Genomic DNA, 22,454 nt, shown 5'->3' with positions numbered 1-22,454 from the left:
GAGATCTAAAATGGGTCTCAGGTCCCCTGTCCTTTTCAGCACCAAAAAGAATCTGGAGTAAGTCCCTAATCCAATTTGGTCTGAGGGGACATGTTGGATGGCTCCTTTTTCTAGCAGCTTTGAAAGTTCTGAAGCTGCGGAATCCCTTTGACTGGGTGGAACATCCAGGATTTTCTTGATTGGAGGGGGATTTGACGAGAAGGGAATGACATATCCTCTGGAAATTATTCGTAGAACCCATTGGTCCTGGGTGATACCTTGCCAGGCCTCAAGGTATAATGAGATTTGACCCCCAACTGGCTCTGGAAATGCACAGTCGGGCCTCCCATCAGGAGAGGTGGTAGGGAGAACTGCGAAAGGAATCACAGTCTCCCGAGTTGCGAGGGCCTTCCTCTGCCCCTAGGGCGGCGTCTACCTGAATAACCACCCCCTTCCCTGCCTCTGGAGGGGGCTCACATTGTGCACCAGGAAAAAACCTCTGTGATTTCTTGAACCACATCTTTCCACCCCTTTAGGCCTTGGGATAAGGCCTAGAGGGAAGGGAAAAATGGACTCCTATGGCAGACAGAGTTTTCCCTCTTGCTCGCACGTAGTGAGAGTGTCTTTCACGTTGGTTCTGAACAAAGAGGAGCCATCAAATGGGGCGTCGGTGAATGAAGACTTGAAGGCCTCTGCGAAATGACAAAGGCGCATCCAGGCCTGACTCTCAAGAGCGACTCCTGAACTTGCTGCCCTACTCGCTCCCTCGGCTGCGTGGGAGATCAGCCTCATGGAGGAGTTTGCAACAGAACTGAGGGTAGACATCTGAGCATTGACCTTCTGAGCCACTGCCTCAGGAACCTTACTCGTTAGAGCATCTCTAAGCTCCTTTAGGAGATATCTCTGAAGCCGTGTAAAGTGTGATAAGTAATTCAGTAACTACAAAGTAAACACTGCTGAAGAAAACGTACGCTTCCCATACTGGTCCATAGTCCTAGACTCCTTGTTAGGGGGATGGATGGTGGAAGAAGTCTCAGCTAATTCCTTCTGGGTGGCTGCTGCCACAACCATGGCATCCACAGGGACTCCCTTGGATAGAAATTCCTTATCAGGAGGGACAGACAAAAATTTATTGGGTCTCCTGGGGACTGGTTTCGCACACCCTTCGACAAACCAGATCCAGAAGCTCATCGAAGGGTGGAGACACCCAGGAGGCAGAGGGCTGAGCACCAAAGGCCTTCAGGAAAACAGACTCCTCTTCGGAGGGGGCTTTGGATGGCCAGTCACCTCTTTGCTTCAAAATCTCTAGGATGTCAGAGAAAGAAACATCCTCAGAGGATGACTTAGGGGACCCCTCCGATTCCTTGAGGTCGGTGTCTGACGTGAGAGACTCATCCTGGGAATCTATGTGCTTCCTCTTGCACGTTTTCTTTCTGGGTGGCTCCTCAGGCAAAAACTCTGAGGGGCCCTCAGAAATATGGGGACCACTCGTGGGGATACCCTGAGGCCTTGGGGCTCCGCTGTCCAGAGACAGATTGCGATCAGAGACCTGCACCGGTGCTGTAGGGGACAGTGACCGAACCGTATGATGCCACTTGACAACCTGGCCAGTACACTCCGCATGGCCTCGAAAGCTGGTCCTCCCGGGTCTGAAGAGCGACCAGCCTCCGAAGCCGAGACAGGAGTCAGGCTTCCCCGCGCTGAAGCACCGAGAGGGAGGCTAGGAGCCGAGAGGTGTCCCGAAGCCTCTCCCTTGGGTCCGACCAATGAATCCTGAGTCCTGAACCCTGTGGACGGCGCCAACGGGGTCGGAGCTGACGTCAGAATTGATAAGCCAGGAGGGGCTGTCGGAACAGACCTAGGGACATCACATGGAGCTGAGCACTCCGGCTCCAAAAGCTGAGATGCGCTCGGAGGAGTAAGTATTGATGTAGGTTGAGGGGCCAACTCAGTCGGAGCCGAAAACAATTTTGCCAGTACCGGTGACTGAAGGAGTCTCTGCACCACTCTATCGACGTCAACATCCGATAAGGTCCTGGAGGATTTGGAGGATAGGGAAGGAGATCGAGACCTCCTCTCTGAAGGAGACCTGTGAGGAGGAGATACCGGCCTAATGCTAGGCGACTGGCTGTGAACAGGCTCCAAGAAAATTGGAGCCGAAGCAGGTTCCATAACCACTGACACTTCCTGCAGCCCTGAGGACAATGGAGCTGAGGATGTCATTGAAGATTTTTCTATTTTCTCCGGCGGCTCCAAGGATACTGATGGAGCCGGGGATCGCTTTTTAGCCTTGGAAGACTTAGCTTTTGATGGAGAAGCCTTAAAGCTGGAAGCACTCTCCAAACCCTCCTCGAAGGAGGGTTTCAGAAGTCCCTTCAAAATCAATTTGTTCTTCCTTTCTTGAAGAACACGCGGGCTAACGGCATGACAAAAACTACATGATTCCTGGAGGTGAATCGCTCCCAGACAGTAGACACAAACAGAGTTTCCATCATTGATGGACAACTTATAACTGCACTTGGAGCACTTCTTAAAGCCTGAGGGCTTATGCTCCTTAGTATCTTTAGACATAGTTACCACAAACACCAAGTAACTAACTCAAACTAGACCAACGGTCAAACAGCCACAAGCGCGAGAACAAGACAAACAAACAGTACACCACAAAGACCTCTAACTAAAACGGTCCTTAGACACAAGTACAAGGGGGAGGACTAATTCCTCTAATTTCAACGGTTTTAGCCCAAGGGAAAAAGTTAGGGGACAGACTAGGTCCTCTAACTAAAATGGGCCTAGCCCGTTAGAAACAGCTAGTGGGATACCACAAGAATACGCTATAAGAGAAAAGCACAACTTTTCTACAACACAGTCAAGAAACACACAAATAGCTATGAAAATAGCTTTTTTTTTTTTTTGCAAAATACTTCCCTGTTATAAAGAAGAAAAAGTACTTAGCCACAGCCAAGAGCGAGACCACGTCCGAGCTACACGAGCGGCAAATGAGATCTGAGAATAGAGAGAAGTGCAGCATGGGATACAATCTTAGCCCAGCCAATAGAAAGACTTCGAGCTAAACGTATGGCCGAGTCGGAGCCGAAACCACGGGTAAGAAAGCAGGCGAGATTGGACTACATAACATCATTTTTTTCTTATTAGTATAAAACATTTCATGATATAAACTGGATGTTATATACAGTAAAACTGTTCTTTGCAGCCAGATGTATTTTAAATGTGAGAGGAGTCTTTTCAGTGACTGTTGCATGTGTTAAAGATATTAAAGTTAACAAGTGCTTTTTTAGTTATAAGAAATATTGTTTTTTACAGTATAGCAAGAGAAAAACGGCTAGACAAAAGCAAACTTAATTTTCATATGCTGTCATCCTGGGCACCTGGGTGGGGTGCGGTGTAAAAGTGCCCTGATTATAGTATACGAAGAATTTGGATATTTTCTTTTTATTTTACAAGAGTGGTTGTCTAGATTACTACATTTCGTGTAAGCTGTCAACATGCGTTTCTGTAATCATGTAGACTTTAAATATAAGACAAAATGATGAAAAACATGAAAATGCTAAGCTTCTTACAACTCAAAGATATTAGCTTATTTAATTTCCACTGGCAAATGTTCAGTGGAGTTAAAATGTCTACAGATGAGGGCAAGAAATTTAAAAAAAGACTCATTGTTGAGTACATTTTCATGGATACAATTTGCCTGCAGGTGAAAGGAGTTAATGTTGAGAATGCTGAGTATTCTTTGCTGAGGGAAATGCAAAATGTAAAGGTACAGTGGCAAGCAGTTCACTGAAAAAATTAAGTCTGAAATTATGAGAAGTGAATAAGAGGTAACAACCTCCCTAGCAGTCTTAATACTTTAATGGAGTTAATATAACAGTGTACACTTTAGTTTTATTTAAAGATAGCCAGTGCATTTTTCTTACAGCTAAAAGTTAACGTTTTCTGAAAGTATACAAGCTGTTTTCACATCTGGAAGGGAAAGACAGATAAGGAAAGAACATAGACAGCAATCAGTGTAAGTGGGAGCACAAATTGTAGCATACACTTTAGCATGAGCAAGTATTCGGTTAGATGACACCTGTAGGTGCAGCCATCAATTTGGGGTAATTGTTCCCTTCTGAATGGGTTAAACTTCATGTTTTGAAGATGTATAAAGTTTTGTGTGTATGTTCCAAGTTAACAGGGGATGGGGTGTTTTGTATTTAGTTTTTTTTTGTCTGGAGGTTTTCATTAAAACAAAAAGTCTTGAAAAATGTGACACTGGTTCAAATGAAGATGAGAATAAACAACTGTGCAAAAGACCAGCCTGCCAAACATTAGTAACACAAAAGCTGGAAATACACAGTCAAAAAACTGTTGTATATAATAGATGGGAACAAAAGCTTTTTATCATGACGGCCATGCTGTTGTACAGGTATAGATAAAAAGGAAAGAATACCGAATTATATTAAAAAATGGAGAAAGTGAACAATGTTGTAGGAGACACCTTTAGAAAGAAGTGAGCATGTGACTTTGACAAACAGAAGATTTCAGAAAGGATAGTCATAAGAATATCAGGGACAGAGCAAAAGGGGTAATTATACTAATTGCTACAGGGGCTCCATTAGTGACAGATGAGGAAAAAAAAGAGACAAATATGGTAGTAAGGGGCTATTGGTATGGGAATAGGATTGCAATGGCATGTATTTTTATTTCACCGAAAACTGCTACTATGGAGCTTAATAGGATCATAGGAAGTTACTAGGCTACTGGCCCTTAGGCCCTTATAAACCTAGCCAAGAGTTTTGCCCATGTTTAGACAAGTCAGTACCCAATACCCCTGTCTAGCAGGGACACAGGTGGAATCCCATGGATGTATTTTCTGTTTCCCATCCAGTTATCCAGACTGAGCTTAAAAGGGGGTAAAATGGTACTCTGCTTGACATGGAGAGGGAGTCGATTCCACAGATGGGGGAGTCTCTGGGACACAAATCTGTCCTGCTAACAAGTCCTATTGATGTCACAGACCAGGTTGAGGCTGCGCGTGCTGGTTACTTGAGTGGAGCATGACTTGCAGATATGCAGCAGTCCCATCAATGTGGGGTCTGAGATCGCCCTGTATGCCAGACAAAGGTCACTTCTGAGGCGTCTGTATGAAACTGAGTAGAGGGATAGGGCTTTTAGCCTGTGTGTGTATGGTAGATTTTTGAGGCCCTGGACTCAATTGGTGAGGAACCTCTGTGATCTCACCAGCTGCTGCATGTGCTTTGCGAGGTACATGCCGAACAGGTCACTATACTCAATACTGGGCCTTATAAGGGAAGAGTACAGGGATGTTATGACCTCCTTGTCCCTGGATGAGATACCCTTACTTATGAGGTGTGCCATGTAGAAAGCTTTCCGTACAACAGAAGCAAATTGGTGGTCAAAAGTCAGGTTGCTATCAACCTGGGTGCCCAAATCCCTCACAACTGATTGTGTGCTTAGGACATTGTTATCAATGTGATAATTTGTGGGGACGTCACTCTCCCCAAAGGGGATGATGATGCATTTTTTGGTATTCAGCTTGAGGCCATGTTTCTGGCACCAGTTATTTTTTTGGGTGAGACTCTCTTGATGGATGTCCACATCACTAGGGGAACTGATGACAGTCATCTGCAAACATGGGTCAGCCATAGGCCACTGGTTTTGGCCTGCACCTCAGAAAAGTATATCCCAAATAACAGAGGCCCCAAGACCAAACCCTGGGTAAAATCACTCATTACGGGTCTACTGCTTGAGTTAGCTTGCCCTATTTTGACAGGGTGGGTTCTATCAGTGAGCCAGTTAGCTAGCCATCAAGTAACATACAGATTGATGCCTAGTTGTGAGAGTTTATCTATTATGCCTGAGTAGTGAAAAGTGTCAAAGGCTTTGACTAGGTTAAGGTAGGCAGTGTGCACTGTCTTCTCCTCATCTATGGCTTTGGTGACTGTCTCAAAGAAGTTGACCAAATTTAACAGTCATGACCTCCCCCTGACAAAGCCAAATTGTGTGAAATCGAGTGTTTGGAGGTTACCAGTGTCCTTGTTAATGAGGTCCATGATAATCTGTTTCATGGCCTTGCAGATCAGGCTAGTTAGGCTGATGGGTCAATAATTTTCCACATCGGTGGATGCTCTACCTTTGTGCAAAGAAATGACAGTGGCTGTCCTCCACTCAGCTGGGACAAAGCCAGTACTCAGGCTTTGGTTGAATAGGGTGCCTAATGGTGCTGCAGGTTCCTGCCTGAGTTCATGTAGGATGCAGCCTGGGATGTTATCGGGTCCCATGGAGGCTGTATTTTTTGCCTTTGAGAGAGCACTGATGACATGTTCCCTACATATAAGGAGAAGGGTGCAGGTATTGGAAATGTCCTAATTTACTGATGGGGGGCGCAGAGGGGTGAAGTTTTTGCTGAATCTGTCAGCCAGCAAGTTTGCTATATCTATGGCATTTGTATATGTGGTGTCCTTGACCACCAGTTCTGAACAGATCTGGGTGCTTCCTTTGAGAATGCAGACATATGTGAAGAAGGCCTTATGATTAGGATGCCGCACTGGTGCAGCGGTAGCATTGTCGTCTCAGAGCAAGAGGTTCTCTGATTCGATTCTTGGCTGGGGTGCCTTCTGTGCAGAGTCTGCATGTCCTCCCTGCATTCGTATGGGTTTCCTCTGGATGCTCCGGTTTCCTATCACAGTATAAAAGACATGTAACTGAAGCATTTCTCCCCGGGCCTCTGCTGAAAACTGGCTTGGTTCTAAGTTGGACTTTCCCGGTTAACACCCAACCTTAGTTCCCAGTGCCTCTGTCGAGTAGAGCCAGTGGAGTGATCCCCAGGGTGAATTATTTCCCATCCACTCATCAAGATTTCTCTTGAAGAGGGCCAGTGAGGTGGCTTTGCTTGACATGTATGGGAAGTCAATTCCATAGCATGGGCAGTCTCTGGGTTATGAACCTGTCCCTCCAGCACATTCTGCTGATTGTGGTAATGAGGATGAGGTCTCCGGAGCATGTGGTACAGAGGGATTGAGATTTCTTTAGACGTAGCATTTCTAACAGAGCAGGGTCAGACATGGCTTTGTAAGTCAAGCAGAGATCGCCTCTAGGTAGGCGATATGAGACAGAGAACAGTTGGAGATTTTTGAGTCTGTCCATATAGGACAAGTGTTTAAGACCTAGGATCCTTTTGTGAAGTACTTTTGCAGACTCTCCAGTTGTTGCAGGTGTCTGGTGAGGTACATGCCAAATGGGCCATTGTACTTGATGACTGGCCTAATGAGGGAAAAGTAGAGGCAGACAATGACCTCTTTTTCTTCCTGGATGCAAAACCCTTAGTAATGAGATGTGCCACATAGAAGGACTTTCTGACCACAGTGGCAATGTGATAGTCAAAAGAGGGGTTGCTGCCAACCTGTGTTCCCAGATCTCTTATAACACCTTCTGTGTTCAGTGGACTACCATCGATGTGGTAATTCATGGGAACTGGGTTTTTCCCAAAGGGGATGATGACACATTTTTTGGCATTTAGCTTAAGGCCAAGGTTCTGACACCAGTCGTTTGTCTCAGTGAGTCCTTTCTTTAGGATGTCAACATCACTTGGGGAGTTAATAATAGCTCCCAACTTGCAATCGTCTGCGAACTTTGTCAGCCAGAGTACTTTGTGTGGGCCTGGACTTCAGAAAAGTAGATAACAAACAGGAGAGGACTGAAGATTGAACCCTGTGGGACTCCACTCGTGACTGGTCGACAATCTGACTTGGTGTCAGCTACTTTCACACTGTGGGTTCTATCTGTGAGCCAGTTTGCAACCCACCTAGTGATATAGGGGTTGATGTCAAACTTAGGGCCTGTATGACAAGCTAGATATCTAGCTTGTCATATAGATCCAGTTCAATTTTAAACCACAATTATAAAGTCTTTATGTCTAAATAAACTAAAAGAATAGTAAAGCTGTTGCCAAAATTAATAAATACGGATCAGTGTGGTTTTGTAGAGGGGTGGCAAACATTTGACAGAACAATGATGATCCAGAGGGAAACAGAATGTAAGAAAATACCTCTGTTGTTGCTGGGTCTTGATGCAGAGAAAGCACTTGACAGAATAAGCTGGGATTCTATGAGTACGGCACTGGAAGCATTTGCACTCCCTGATACAATAATAAGGTTAATTAGAAGGATAAATGAAGGACTAGAGGCAAGAATTAAAGTGAGAGGGTTCCTCTCAAATAAGCTGTGTTTGAACACAAAAACCAGACAAGGGTATCCTTTTTTCTTCTTTATTTACTTTACATTTACAGCCACTGGCAAAGAAAATAAGGGACTCAAAAAGAAAAGGATATATTTGATATGGTAATAAAGAAAAGTGGCTTTATTTGCAGATTATGTTAAATGACCTGTTAAGAAAAAGGAACTTGTTCAGTATTTTACAGGCAGAAGCCTGAGAAATATGTAATGTGTATTCTCCTGATCTTTGAAAGGTCCTTGTAGCCTAAACACTAAGTACTACATATGGTTACATCTCCACCTGAAGAGGAAGGCCACTCATTCCTGTAGATTCTGTACAAGTGACACTTCAACCAAACTCAGTCTACAGAGCACTGCCCAACAATCTTTTTGCCACTGAAATTATTAAATGTTACCTGCTGCAGGTGATGTTTTCATTGTTCTGTGATACCTCCTCACAAGTGATGGTAAACAGTGGTGCGACTACCTAGCACATGACTGCTGCTGTTATAATCCAAAGCATTTTTGCTGTCTGCAACTCCTATGTTTTTAATATCCTTCAGGCTTCTGTAGTCTGCTGCAAACTGCTGTGCAATTTACTCCACATTTGTCTGAATCGTATAAATATGCATGCCATTATGGTCTCATTCCTTACCTGCCTTCAGCTGTACATCATTATACTGTCATTGGTACATATTCTCCTCAGAACACTTTCTCTCATTGCACTGCAGTGCAACATGCAAAGATTAATCACCAATACCCCGTGTGTGCCAATTTGCTGCGCAGCTGCACAATGAATATTAAGCTCCTAGTCTATAACTCTCACACATGATCTGGATGCAGGGATGCATGAGTCGGATTCTGGGAAAATTTCCCATCATAACAATCTAGCTTTTCTTGCTCTAAGACCTTATCCATTCTTTAATCTGTTTTTTATTCTCTGTTTCAGCATCTGATGGTCAAATTATCATCTCACCATAAGTTTCCATCTTTCTTCTCCACTCCACCTGTAAGGCTATTAAATTTCAAAGATCTTTGATATTCCTTTCTTGCCTTCTCTGCTCCTCCATCCTCGAGTCCCTCACAGTTTGTGCTCTGCTTTATGTAAACGGCTGTTCTCCTCCTTTATCTTTCCTTTTCGCCTGACTGAACAAATCATATCCTAGGGTCTCCTTATCCTAATCCCTTTCAGTAATTGTCCAGGTCTCTGTCACTTCTATGAGGTCTGCCTTCCTAAGGTCTTCCCCTCTTGTATCTATCTGAAACTCCTCAATTTTGTTGCTTAAATATAAACGCACACTTTAGGTAAGTCTTTAAAGAATAAGGTCTTAAAGCAACTTGGTCTGGGAACATGAGGTTAAATGACTAAGCATTCAAGACCCACAGCTTAATACAGGCATGTCAACTGTCATCTGTACAGTAGGTATGTATAAATTGTGAAAGCATAAACATAGCAAAGTAAAGGAGATACAATACAATGTAAGACAAAATGGGAAGTTTGGTCGGTGGGCCATACAGCTTATGTACTAATGGACAAAAACACTATTCACCAAATTTAATTACAGTAGTTATTTTCTTTCACTACCAATATTACTTACGCCCACTCCACTAACAGCTCACTGTTTTTTTTTTTTTTTTTTTTTTTTGTAACTGTGCAAACTGCAGGGTCTTTGTCCAGTAAAGGTCACATAATAGTTACAAATGTACCAGAGCAACATATGTTTAACAGAGTCAGTGTGGTAATGTTGTATCTGTAACAGCCAATCACAGTAAAATGCAACTGTTCTTTAACTCAGAGTTGGACTTTAGGCAGTACTGGTTTCATCAGTAAATAAAAGTTTCCCTTCATCAAAATGCATCTGAGACAAACTCATTTCAGGTACAATGATCCTTGTATATCTCATGAGGATTAAAAATAAGTCTTGGTCTTTGAAGTGGCAAGTATTTAAAGGGATACTGTAATGCCTACTTAACACAACAAAGAAAGGTAAATTAATTGACAAGCAAAACACAATTAAAATTCATTCAAACAATGATATCTACAAGAAATTAAATTTGCTTACCTTGAAATACATGATTCCTGCCAAATTTTGGTATATCAGGATGGTAGGCAATGAAATCTTCCAAGAAGCTGGTAAGATTGTAGCCTTGGCGAAGGGACATGTGACAGCCAACGAGATACTGGTGTACCACACGAAGGTGGAAATCATAGCTAAATGAATGGACATGCATCAAGTCTCGCACCTTATCACATTCTTCTGTGAATAACATGGAAAGCTGTTGGATACGAAGATTCGTAGTTATACGCAGTTTTTGGATAAATCTGTTCTAGATTGAAAGCAGGCCCTTCCCATAACACTATGAAGTACTTAATGACATTAAAAAACAGGTAGGTGGGATGCAGAAATGCAGAAAGCAATGGCATCATTATGTTTGGCTTAGGGAAACAGATGCTTTTGCTATATTAATAAAGAAAGATAAACAGCAGTGAAAAAAAAAACATTTTTCTCTAGCTCCATGCACACTTTCACAAAATACAACTAATCCTGAAAATCTATAAAGTTATACATTGTTTACCAAGAGAACTGTAATACAGCGGTATAGTATGTAAAACATACATGATACAAAACTAGCTCAGTGCATACCACCAAGCTCCACAGCAGAGATGTATGCAACCAAATATGCAATAAATTGTACATTCCTTGCAGAGACTTAGCAGCAAGCGTTACAAAGCAATTTGAAATTACAAAGCAATTTGAAATGCAGAATGGCTGCTCAGAGAGTACAGAAACTCACTCAAACTTGAAATCCTATAATTTAGCTGGAATTTCATTTTATCAATTTTTACATCCTTCAACAGGTTTAAATGTAGCCACTGTGTGTAATGACAGCTTCTGTAATTAATTTAATTCTACAATGAAGGGACTCAAAAGTACAGATGACTAAGTCCTACTTACCTGTAACAGTAGCTGTTTGTACAACACACAGTCTTACTGAAATTTGGCCAAGAGTCCCTCCCATTGCCTGTCTGTGGATGTAAGGGACCAATCACCTGGCAGTACAGGGATTGCTTTACACATCCACAGACAGGACCCTTTCAGTTTCTTTCTAGGGTCCAGCATGAATAGAAGATGGAAACTACAGCTTTGCATCACCTACTGTTACACTTACACACACACACACACACACACACACACACACACACACACACACACACACACACACACACACACACACACACACACACACCTATAAAGGCAGATAAGCAGCACAGGGCAACCCAAACAATAAACTATGTACATCAAAAAAGAAGACTGGTACTGGCAGTAAACTAGAATGGTCTATGAACATCTGCATCTACTGCCCTGTGTGTGGCAATTGTTCAACTAATATACTGCCTTACTGGCATTCAGGTAGATTCCCAAAGCTTATACAACTTGAGAGGAGGAATGCTAAGGGTTCAGGAGGCCTGGGTCCTAGTGAAGCTTGCTCTGGCTCTAGAAAAGGCATCCAGCTTGTAGTGTTTCATAAAGGTATAGACAGAGGACGAAGTTGCTGCCTCTAAAATACTTTGGGAGTCCACTCCTTTCCAATACGCCACGGAAGAGGAAAAGGCCCTGGTAGAATGGGCCTTTACCTTGCCTAGATTCACTGTGCCATGATGAGTGTAACAAAAACAATACCAGAGGACAATCGGTGTGTAACGGTTTGCTTAGAGACAGGCTGACCCTTCTTTGCCCCTGTGTAGAAAATAAAAAAAAAGCCTTTTAGCCTTCCTGAAGGGTTTCATTCTGTCCAGGTAGTACCTGAGCTGCTGATGCACATCCAAGGTATGAAGTATCCTTGTTCCATTCATAGGTACTGGGAAGAACACATGGAAGGTAATACATAGAGTGAATTCTGAATCCACTTTCACCAGGAAAGAAGGGTTAGTGCAACACAACTCTATAGCTGTGGAAAATATGGTAAGGTTGTCCACTATGAGAGCATGCAGTTCAGAGACTTGCCATGCAGATGTCAGAGCAATAAGCAGAAAAGTTTTCCACATTAAGAGCATCATTCAGCCCGAGTGGCATGTTTGAAAGGTGGGAAGGTCAATTTTTCCAGACATAATTGAGATCCCATGAAGGAGGAATCTGCTTGCAAGGTGGTCTCATATGCAATACTCCTTTTATGATCTGTCTTACCAAAACAGGAGAATATGGGGGGGGGGTCCATTGTCAGGCAAGCAGAAATGGCAGCTAAATGCACTTTAGGGGATGCATACAAAAAGCCATCCTGAAAAAATAAACACAAATATTTCAAGACCAGAGGGATGCTAACCTCAAGGGACACACTGTTCCTGTTTAGGCACCACTTAGAACACATCATCCATTTGTAAACATAAGATTTTCTAATAGCAGATTTTCTGGACTCCTTTAACACCTTCTGTACATCCTCATGAAACATGTACATAAACAGAGTCAAGACTGAATCAGCTAGGCAGTTAGTTGTAGTTCCTTCAATTTGGAGCACACCAGTCACCCCTGAGACTGTGTGAGCAAAGCCAGAGTATGAGGAAGTATGTGGTAATTGCCTTGGCCAACATCATTTAGAAGGGAGAAGCAAGACTGCCTGGGCCAATAGGAGGTCACCTCAATGGGCATTTCTTTCTGACTCTTACAGATTTCATAGGTGTGTAATAGGCTAACAACCACTGGGGCCTTTTTAAGCCTAGCTTTGCATCCCAAATCTCTGACAAGTTCTTGTACCCTTGGTAAGTGGAAGCAAGGATGCACATATTCATTTGAGACACAGGTGCCAAACCAGTGAGGGAATTTCCCGCTCCCCATCCAACTGTCCAAGTTACACTTGAACTGGGTAGGGAGGAACACTGCTTCAAATGGCTGGGGAGCCTGTTTCAGAGAATGGGTAGTCTCCTGGATACATACCTGTCTCTCTGGCAGGTCCTATTTACAGATAGGAGATAATCTTTAGAAATACCTTGTTAATCAGTGGAAACATATACAGGAGCAATCCTGTTTAAGGGAATGAGAATCCATCTGTCCTCCAAACATGGCTGCAAGGATGTCTAGAACAGAATTCTCCAGTTATCCGTTTTGAAAGGAGGTGAACAGATTTATTTGAGGAATTCCCCACATCTGAAACACCACTGCCTTGAGCTGCCACTCAGGCAGGTCTGCTCAGGATCTGCTTAGTCTGCCTGCCACATTTTGCATTTACGGTGATGCAAGGCCAACTTTACAGCACAGAATGGTAAAGCCCTGACTACCGCTCAAATGAACTGGATTGGATAGTAGCCAAGGCACTCCAGGAGCTAGCTAGAGAGGAGTGGCAGTGAGCAGCCATTGCACTACTGCAAGCTCACAGCCTGGCAGAGGGTTTGGTACAAGTTCCATTAAAGAAGCGATACGTGTGGCATAATCTAAAGGGATATGCTAAGCACCATGGAAGAAACAGAAGGCAGGACACAGAGACATTAGCTTGCTAAGAAGAACAGCCTGACATAATGGGTATGTGGAAATGTACACTCCTGAAGCAGCTACATGAAGTAGGCATTGTACGGCACCTAGCAGCACAAGCAGTAGTTAGACAGACTTCCCAAAGGATGATGGCCTGCAATCTCTGTCTCCTGCTACCTAGTATTTTTGGACACTAGAAAGTAGGGAATAAGATGAATCAATAGTGGATGGGGTTTAACTGCCACAGGGAAACTGAGGACAGGCAAAAATAGCATAAAACTGAAGGTGTTTCAGATACAGTACCATAGTTCTGAGCAGCATCTTCAGTAAACAAGAACATTCTTACAGTATCACCTGATCTTACAAACTTCCTGCCAAATGAGAAATGGGAATAACAAGTTGACAAAGCACAGTTTACAAGTATATACCCTCTTTGACTTAGTGGGAATTCTTAATAGTTAAAGATTGAGAGAAAGAGTGCCTCTCTACGCATTTAGTTTTGGCTGAATGGGAGCACAGCACATTGTTTTGTTCACCTTTCTCTAACAAAATATTTAGATACTTCAGATTTTTGGACAACATTCTTATTTTATGATAAGAAGATGTTTCTAGTTTTGAAAAGCTTTTAGATGAGTTGAACAATTCAACTACTTTTCTTAAATTCACCTCATCCATGGGAGTCAGTTCCATAAACTACTTAGATATTACAACATCCAAAGACTACACTGAGAAAAATGTGTGGAATATTTACAGTAAAGAGACTTATTCAAATTCACTGCTCCACTATGATAGTAATCATCCTTTTTATCAGAAAAGAAACTTAGTCAAAGATCAGATGTTGTACCTTTCAAGAGTACATTCAGCTGAGGCAACATTTACTATAGGACTGGACAGACTATGCTATATGTTTTCGGAAAGAGGATACCCAGATTCATTAGCAGACTCATTGGAAAAAGAAATACTTCTACATCGGCACACAAAATTTATACCTATACTAAACATCACCACTACTCAGGGGAAAGTTCTACAAGTTGAAACCAAGTGCAACAGTGACAACAAAATGGGTGCTGTTAATTCAATACAACCACCTGGCCCCAATGTTAAAAAGAATGATGAATGAAATGTGGAACAATGTTTTTCGCTTCTGAAATACAACTAAAGATAACATTCAGTACAGGCAAAAATCTTAATCTTAAATATATACACCCACTATATATATATATATATATATATATATATATATATATATATATATATATATATACACACACACATTTTTTAAATACTGTAAATACATAAATGATGGTCCTTATGTTACAGTAGAAAATTATGAAAAAACATTAACATGTCCAGAAACATATAACTGTACCACCAGAATGGTAGAGCGTCTAGCTTCCTGCACATCTTGCCTAGCCTTCTAGACAGGAAAAACTAACAGAATGCACAAGGATAGAATATACGAGCATGATTATGATATTAGGAAACAAAAGCCTATGAATGCAATATACAGACATACCCTTTTATGTAAAAATTACAAAAGATTCTTATTTTTTATTACTGCCAAAGTTTCCACTACAAAATCGGGTTGGAACACCGATTTAGTTCTGGAGGAAAAACAGTTTCAGTGGCAGCTACAGTTAGATGGCACAAAGAAACCAGGACTGATTGCTAAATTAGCTATCAACTGTATTGTAAAAAGGACAGCAGAAAAGTTATAAACAATTTTTAACAACTTAAGTTTTAATTTGTAGAAGTACACATATTTTATACATACATACATTTGCATATAAAAAATTTTTTACTGTTTTTCACTGTTGTAGGATCGATTATTGTCTTTTAACACTGTTTTGTTACACTGTTGCTTTAAGTGGAAGGCCAGTTAACTGCAACTGCATTCCAGGTCGGTTCACGTGGTTTTTCAAAGTTATATAAGCCTCTATTAAAGCTATTTCTTTTATCTCTGATGATGCCTTCTTTAGCAAGGTGAAAGCACTAAGATTTTGTACTTTGTGAATAAATTTTGCTTAATTTATGGTGAAAGCAGTGCAGTGTCACACAGTTCGTTCAGCTTTTTGTTCTGCTTGTATATCTCCAGCATTTAACACTACAGCTGCTGTTTCATGTTTGAGCTCGCTGGAGGATTCAAGGTGTGTTTTTTCTTTTAAACACAGAAGGATGGCAAATGGTAATCTGGGAGGTACTAAGTAGGAGCTATGGGAATTTGGGGGTGACTAAGGAGGGTCAAGCACATTTCACAAGTATATACCTCTCTTACTTAGATGAACTCAAATAGCTAAAGTTGGATAGGGCGGCCTTTCTAGCACAGGAGGATGACAGAAGAAAATCCGTGCACTAATATGTAGAAATTATGAGAATCCAAGAGCTACTAAAACAAGGTCAAGCAGATTTGACACCTGCACAGTTTTGCATATATAGCTCTCTAACTTACCCTCAAGTTACATAACCCACAACCACTTTATCTGAATTTTCTTATAGAAATATAAACCTTATTCGCATACCCTTTCTCCCTTGTTTAATTCCTCCAAATGTTTAGGGTATCTAAAGCTTAACAGGAATGGACACCATTCCTAAAGCAGGATACACTTAAAGTTCATGAGATTAGTATTCTTTCAGTCTTTGATGTTAACCAAGAGTACTTTTCACAGCACCTGAAATGCACCCAGAACTGTCTCTTCTGCAGTTCATAAAGAGTTACCTGTATCAGTAAAATATCTAAGCATGCCTGAAAAAAATATTTTTTTTTATTAGTCTTGCTGCTCATACTACTATTGGAACTATATGAGTGACTTTATTCCAGGTTGCTCAAGTTTTCTCTTGCATATTCTGTTATTTTATGACTTTTTCTCTATACGTACATAGTGCACTGTTACTGCTAGGTATACCTATTTATAAGATTAACAATATTTTTGTCATTTTTTTCTTTGATTAGATCAGGTTTTCTTGCTTCAGTTTTTTTCTGTACTGAGTGATCCTGTGGGATCAGCACTACTTCATTTTCAGTAATTCTTTGTGGTTCATGTCTCCAATGCTTCTCATCTACCAGTATGTTACAATGTTTTCACAGAACCAAATGTTAACATTCATGCTACAATTCGCCTTTTAGTATACAGAGCCTATGCCACGAGGATATCACAACCAACAAGATGTGCGCAACTGTTTTTAGTTCTGTACTACAAAACCTACATTTTTTCTGTATCTCTCACTTTCTCTACAGACATACTGTTGTATGTGACATCCCACAGCAACAACACTAGGCAAGCAATCACATGGACCATAATAGGCCTTGCCCTATTAGGGGCTACCACCTGTCCGACTTTACGCAAAAACAGTCTCTATTTTCACAGCCATGTCCTGCAAAAAAAAAAAAACATGAAAAATGGCAACTATCCTGAGATTTCCAGAGGCAAAAATATATTCTCTAAGTTTCCACTAACCGCTGCATAAATTACTTTGAAACAAGAGAAACTCCAAATTTGCAAAAGTGAGACTTGATTTTTGGCAAAAACTTGAAGTTGGGTCCCTTGCATTAGTTGGTGGTATGGTGTGTCCTTCAAAATCTAGTACTGCCTTAAAACAATGTTCTACTTCGGGTATTTAAAAAAGTGGCAAATGCAAGATATATATATATATATATTTATATATATATATTTTTTTTTAAATAGACACGTAAAAGTTCTTCTCAACTTTTAGGAGTACATAACAGCGTCCACCTCTCAAATCAGGCAGGGTCATAAATAACTCTAGTGTAAATTTGTTTCTGCCCATCAAATTATCAAGACTCGCCTTAAAGACAGACAAAGTAGTATTTTGTTTGGCCTGTAGTGGTAACATACTCTATAGACTGGGAAAGTTGTGTAAGAAACCTATCCCTTCAGTGAGTCTTGTATACTTGTAACTTTAAGCCCCTAGTATGGATGTCTGTAGTGCCGCTGTTTTCACAAAGAAATAGGACTTGTCTTTCATGGCTTGAAAAATGAGACACAGGTCACCTCATAGCAGCTGATACAATACTGATTATAAGGACAGGAGGGGTTGGGGTTAGTATAAAGGTTAAGGTGAAATAACAAAAAGACAAACCAGTCCCCAAGCAGTGAGTGTTCCACAAACGAAACCAACAATAAGATAGGATGATTACTGACTATTAGAGTGTATAAATGAAGTCTTGGTGATGTGTTTTGAAGTCTGAAGAAGCAATGTGGATCACCGGGAAAGCCCTTACCTACCAATAAACTACTTCTTGCTTTTTTATTATTATTGTGTGCTAAGTTTCTCCCAGAACTTTTGTTCCACTTTTTGCTGCATAAAGGTTAAGGTGTTTACCTCACAGTCACAAGTTACAGGGTTTGAGTCTCATCTTTGAAAAGGAATTTATCTAGGCTTAAAATGGCCTGTAAGGGCAACTAGCGTAGTACTTACCTATAAACCTATGACAGTTGTGCTAATCTATCGGGACAGTTGAAGGACTTACGGCTTTTAATTCTTTTCTTTGGTTAAGAATAATTGGGGCCTTTCCAGCTGATTAATATGCTTGATTTGTAGACTGCAAAGGGGCCATCATATTCAATGATGGGTCAGCTAAGGGAAGAATACCTTGATAAAATAAATAATCTGGACCTTGAAGATATTCCCCTGAAAATGAACTGGGCCAGACCCAAGAACTTCCTGAGTATGGTGAAAACATGATGGTTGACAGAAAGAGAGCTGTTCATATAAGTATCCGGATCTCTTGTGACAGTATGTGTTTGAAGAGCAGTACACTTAGAGCATATCATGTGGGAATTTTTTTTTATCAAACTCAACTATGCTATGTTTGTTTATCATTTAACTAAAGACCACTTTCAGTACACCAGGTATGTGTATATTCCTGGTCTTTTTTGGATTAGATTAGTATCAGTGGATGGGAAGATAACAGCAGCAAACTTGTTCAACCACACTTCAGGGATATTGGCTTGGAAGTCTGCAAAATAAATGCCAAATAGGAAAGGGTGGTACCTCATTAGTAACAATTTTATTTTCAGAGAGGGTATCATAACTTTCATTATTTGGAATCTGTTGGATAGTTTACAATCCAGTGGACAGCATAAGGGTTTACATAAGTTTCCCTAACCTTTCAAAAAAAATGTTCTCCCTTTACTTTAAATCAGTTGCATACCCTAGTGCATTTACTTAAAGAGATTGAAAACTACCTAACATTAATTATGTGAGTCACATGATTAATACATTAAACATTGCATGCAGCACACACATATATATCAGACTACAGGCCATCCAGGTATCTGAGAGGACCGGTGTTTAATCCACCATATGCAGAATACTTAAAACCCCCCTTGCCTTCATCAGTACTGCCCCAGTCTCTTCTGCCAATATCCCCAGCCTCTACCAAGGATCGTCACAAAGAGACACCCACATACTGCTCTACCCTGGGATAGGCATGTCCATCCCTTCATGTTGCTCCATCAGTTGCTGGAGCCACTAAATAAATCTGGATCTCCTGGGTCAAAGTCAGGGGTTTATCCCTCTACACCACCACAGCATTTGTTATTTACAGTCATTTGATTTAACACAGTCACTGGTTTTGTCACTTTCACTCAGACTAGCAGTAATATTAGGCTAAAACTGAAACAGCTTGCCTCAAGAAATAATGAGCCCACTACAGACTCAGAAAATGAAGGCATCATTAGAACTCTTCAATATATAACCTTATCAAGGTTCCAGTCTTTTTTTTCCCCTCTTCTACATGATTCTTGCCCACTGATCATTGGGTCTCCCCTTGGTGAGATAATACCCATTCATTCCCCCTCTGCAACTGGGATTCTACCCAGAACTGAGGTGAGAATTGTCTTGGGTGAGGCATCACAGAGGCAACCATGACGGCGCTTTGCGCTTTCACTGGCATCTCATCAATGACAACAATTAGACAGCCTAACCCCTTCCCCTGGGTGGGCAGACATGGAAACTTCATCATGAAGTATTACACAATGTCCTCTTCTTGTGAATGTGCAATTATACACATTTCCTATGAATACTACCACAAAAGGGAGCATGGTGAACCTAACTTCCACTCACAAGCTGCCCCTCCTCCAAGAGATGGTTGCAGTGTGTGTGGCTGGCTCTGCTCTGCTCTCCTCTCCTCAGATGGGCTCAATCATCTGCCCTGCCATTGCCATCAAGTGCTTCAGCTGCTAGTCAAATTGGGTTGCACTCAAGGGTTTATCCCTTTATTCACCAGTGCTGGCTACTGGAGTTCCAACTTTGCAACAGAATGTCTAGATACATCTGGCAGTCTATTCATGTCTTCAGTTCCTGAATCAGATGTACATAGCAGCACCTCCTATATAGTATGACTTAGGAGAATCAAAGAATCCTAAAAAGAGTGACTTGTACTGGTAGTTTACTAAAAAAAAACAGATTTTTCCAGCAATTTCTAGGCTACTCTGACTCCATCCTAGTCTTTTAGAACAGAAGATTTCCTTGTTAATATGTAATAGTGAAAGTCATGTTTCTGTTGTCTTTCTTGTAACAGTTAGTTGCAGACTGCTTATCTCTGGTAGAAAAAGGAAATTATATGAGCCATTCTGACTCTTCCTTCCCAACTCAAATGACACCAGACCAATGCCTCCCTAAAAGGTGTCTCTTCCATGGTCCTAACAAAAGTGGACAGTCCAGGCAAGGATTGTTCTCCTCTTTCAACTGCAGACTTAACAATACTCAAGTCTGAGGCAGTATCATTCTGCTTTCCTTACCCTCTATCAGGATAGGGTATAGAACCCTGTGATAATGTGGAGCAGTTGCGGTTCATGACAAAACCACCACTACCATGGTGCTATCAACTGTTACTTCCCTCATGTGACTTTTGTTCTGCATCCCATTGATATGGACACTTAGAATGTACATGGCCCATTAGGCTAAACTGGAAACATTTACTGCAAGACCCCAATGTGTACTTCAGCTGCACGTGAAGGCTATAACTATTCCCATAGGTTTCCTTATAATGGGCACCCTCTTCACATGCAGTTGTCACCTGCTAAGTAGACATAACTCATTGTCTTTGTTCATGTTATCAGAAGTGTTACACTCATAATTTGCTGAGCATTGTCATATCCTCACTCATAGTATGAATTGCTTGCTTCCTTATTATAAGATCTGCAACACTTTGGAAGTAGCAACTTAATGAATACTTACCCACCTATTAAAGTGCTTAATTCTGCAATGAATCACTGACGTACTGTCCTCTCATTTTCTCATTAATCCTCAAAGCTTTTTCCTAGAAGCTTCAAGAGTAAATTTAAGACATTTTAACATAGTTCATGGAATGTATTCCTTTCTTGAGCCTAACATTTAGAAATCACACATTAATTATTCTGCACATAAATGTACTGCTATTATTAATAGTCAATTTCTCTACTAATTCACTGAAGCAAATAACTTATAATGCTATTTTCAAACCTATGTACAATCATGTACAATATTTTGCTGTTTATTGTTTTCCTTTTATATTCTATATATTACTATGCATGCAACTTATTATACTTATCTAAAGTTTATACTGTCAGAATCTATTACATTTTTATTTTTCTCATTTTCTCTTTTTGTTTTTGAAGTTTTTCTCCCCAGGGCCACCGCTGAAAATGAGCTACTATCTCAGTCAGACCTTCCTGGTAAACAAATGTAAAATAAATAAATAAATATTTTATCTTTACCAGAGTCATATTAACGTATGCATTTCTTACCCATGGGTATAGGGGTTAAAAACCTCACCCACGACCTCTAGTCACTTGGATGCTGATTACATGCATGGTAAAATACCCAAATAAAATTATAAATGTCAACAATTCCTTACACTAAGAAAACAATTTAGTACTATCACAATGGACTGGGACTTCATTCTTAAGTCTAATGTGTTTTAGGATCAATATAAGAAATTCTCTCTGATGCTAGTGCTTCTACTCCTTCTCCTCTTCCTCAAACTGTTAATTCTCTCAGATGTCTTGACCTCTAGTAATTTCATCTCCAGCTCTAGTCTCTCTAATTCAAGCTGGACTTTGAGGTCATCTGGGGATGGACTGAATTGCTTTGTTGTATGATTTATACTCGCAACCACCACTAGGCCATCTCTGGTTTCAATGGACCGAGTCTTAAGTGCACAGGAAGTTGCTACCATATTATCCTTGGTCATGCCTACAGCTTGATTTCCTTTCAGTCTACATTCTTTTGTCCGACGTGACAATGATCTATTTTCACACTTTACAGCACTCACATTTTGCTGTTCCCTAACTACTCTATCTAAAAAATAACTGCTACACAAGGTATACATAATCACCTTATGGTTTTAAGGCTATACCAACTTCCTGGCGAAATTATTTGATAGCTCTGCCAATTCAGTTCACAGTATATTCACAATGATGAATGTCACTTATATTTTACAAACAGGAATTACAGTCTTGTAGTCTACACCCCTTTTGTCGAATAAATGGGTTTTAAATCCGTACCACTGGCAACAAATAATACATGAAGGGCAAATGGCCTTTAACAGCCAGATCTGTTTGAAGACCTGGGATATCTGCACACTGATGTTTTGGATAAAAGCCAATTCCTGCAACATCCACATAAGCTTTCCAATGTAAAATAGTGACCAGAGTTACCATAATTTACTAGGATTTTATTCAACTCAGAATAAGCAGACTGCCTTCCAATATAATCCTGTCAAAAGTAATTTAAACCTGAGCAAGATTATTTGGCATATAAAAAAGAAAAGCAAGGA

The 22,454-nt window shown here is 40.9% G+C and overlaps 1 protein-coding gene across 2 annotated transcripts in view; it reads right to left on the bottom strand.

Annotated features, from left to right (window-relative positions):
* Positions 1 to 22,454, bottom strand: part of SZT2 (SZT2 subunit of KICSTOR complex) — a 3,556,133-nt gene that overhangs the window by 325,747 nt on the left and 3,207,932 nt on the right. For both annotated transcript variants that reach the window (XM_044085412.1, XM_044085413.1), the window contains one exon: positions 10,274 to 10,487. In XM_044085412.1, the coding sequence (XP_043941347.1) occupies positions 10,274 to 10,487 (214 nt within the window). The remainder of the gene's footprint in view (positions 1 to 10,273; positions 10,488 to 22,454) is intronic.

Source organism: Protopterus annectens, chromosome 10.part0 (assembly GCF_019279795.1).
Source record: "Protopterus annectens isolate FY-2018-M chromosome 10.part0, PAN1.0, whole genome shotgun sequence".
In the NCBI taxonomy this organism is placed as follows: domain Eukaryota; kingdom Metazoa; phylum Chordata; order Ceratodontiformes; family Protopteridae; genus Protopterus; species Protopterus annectens.
Note: the sequence above shows the minus strand (reverse complement) of the source record. Positions and strands in the feature narration are given on the sequence as shown.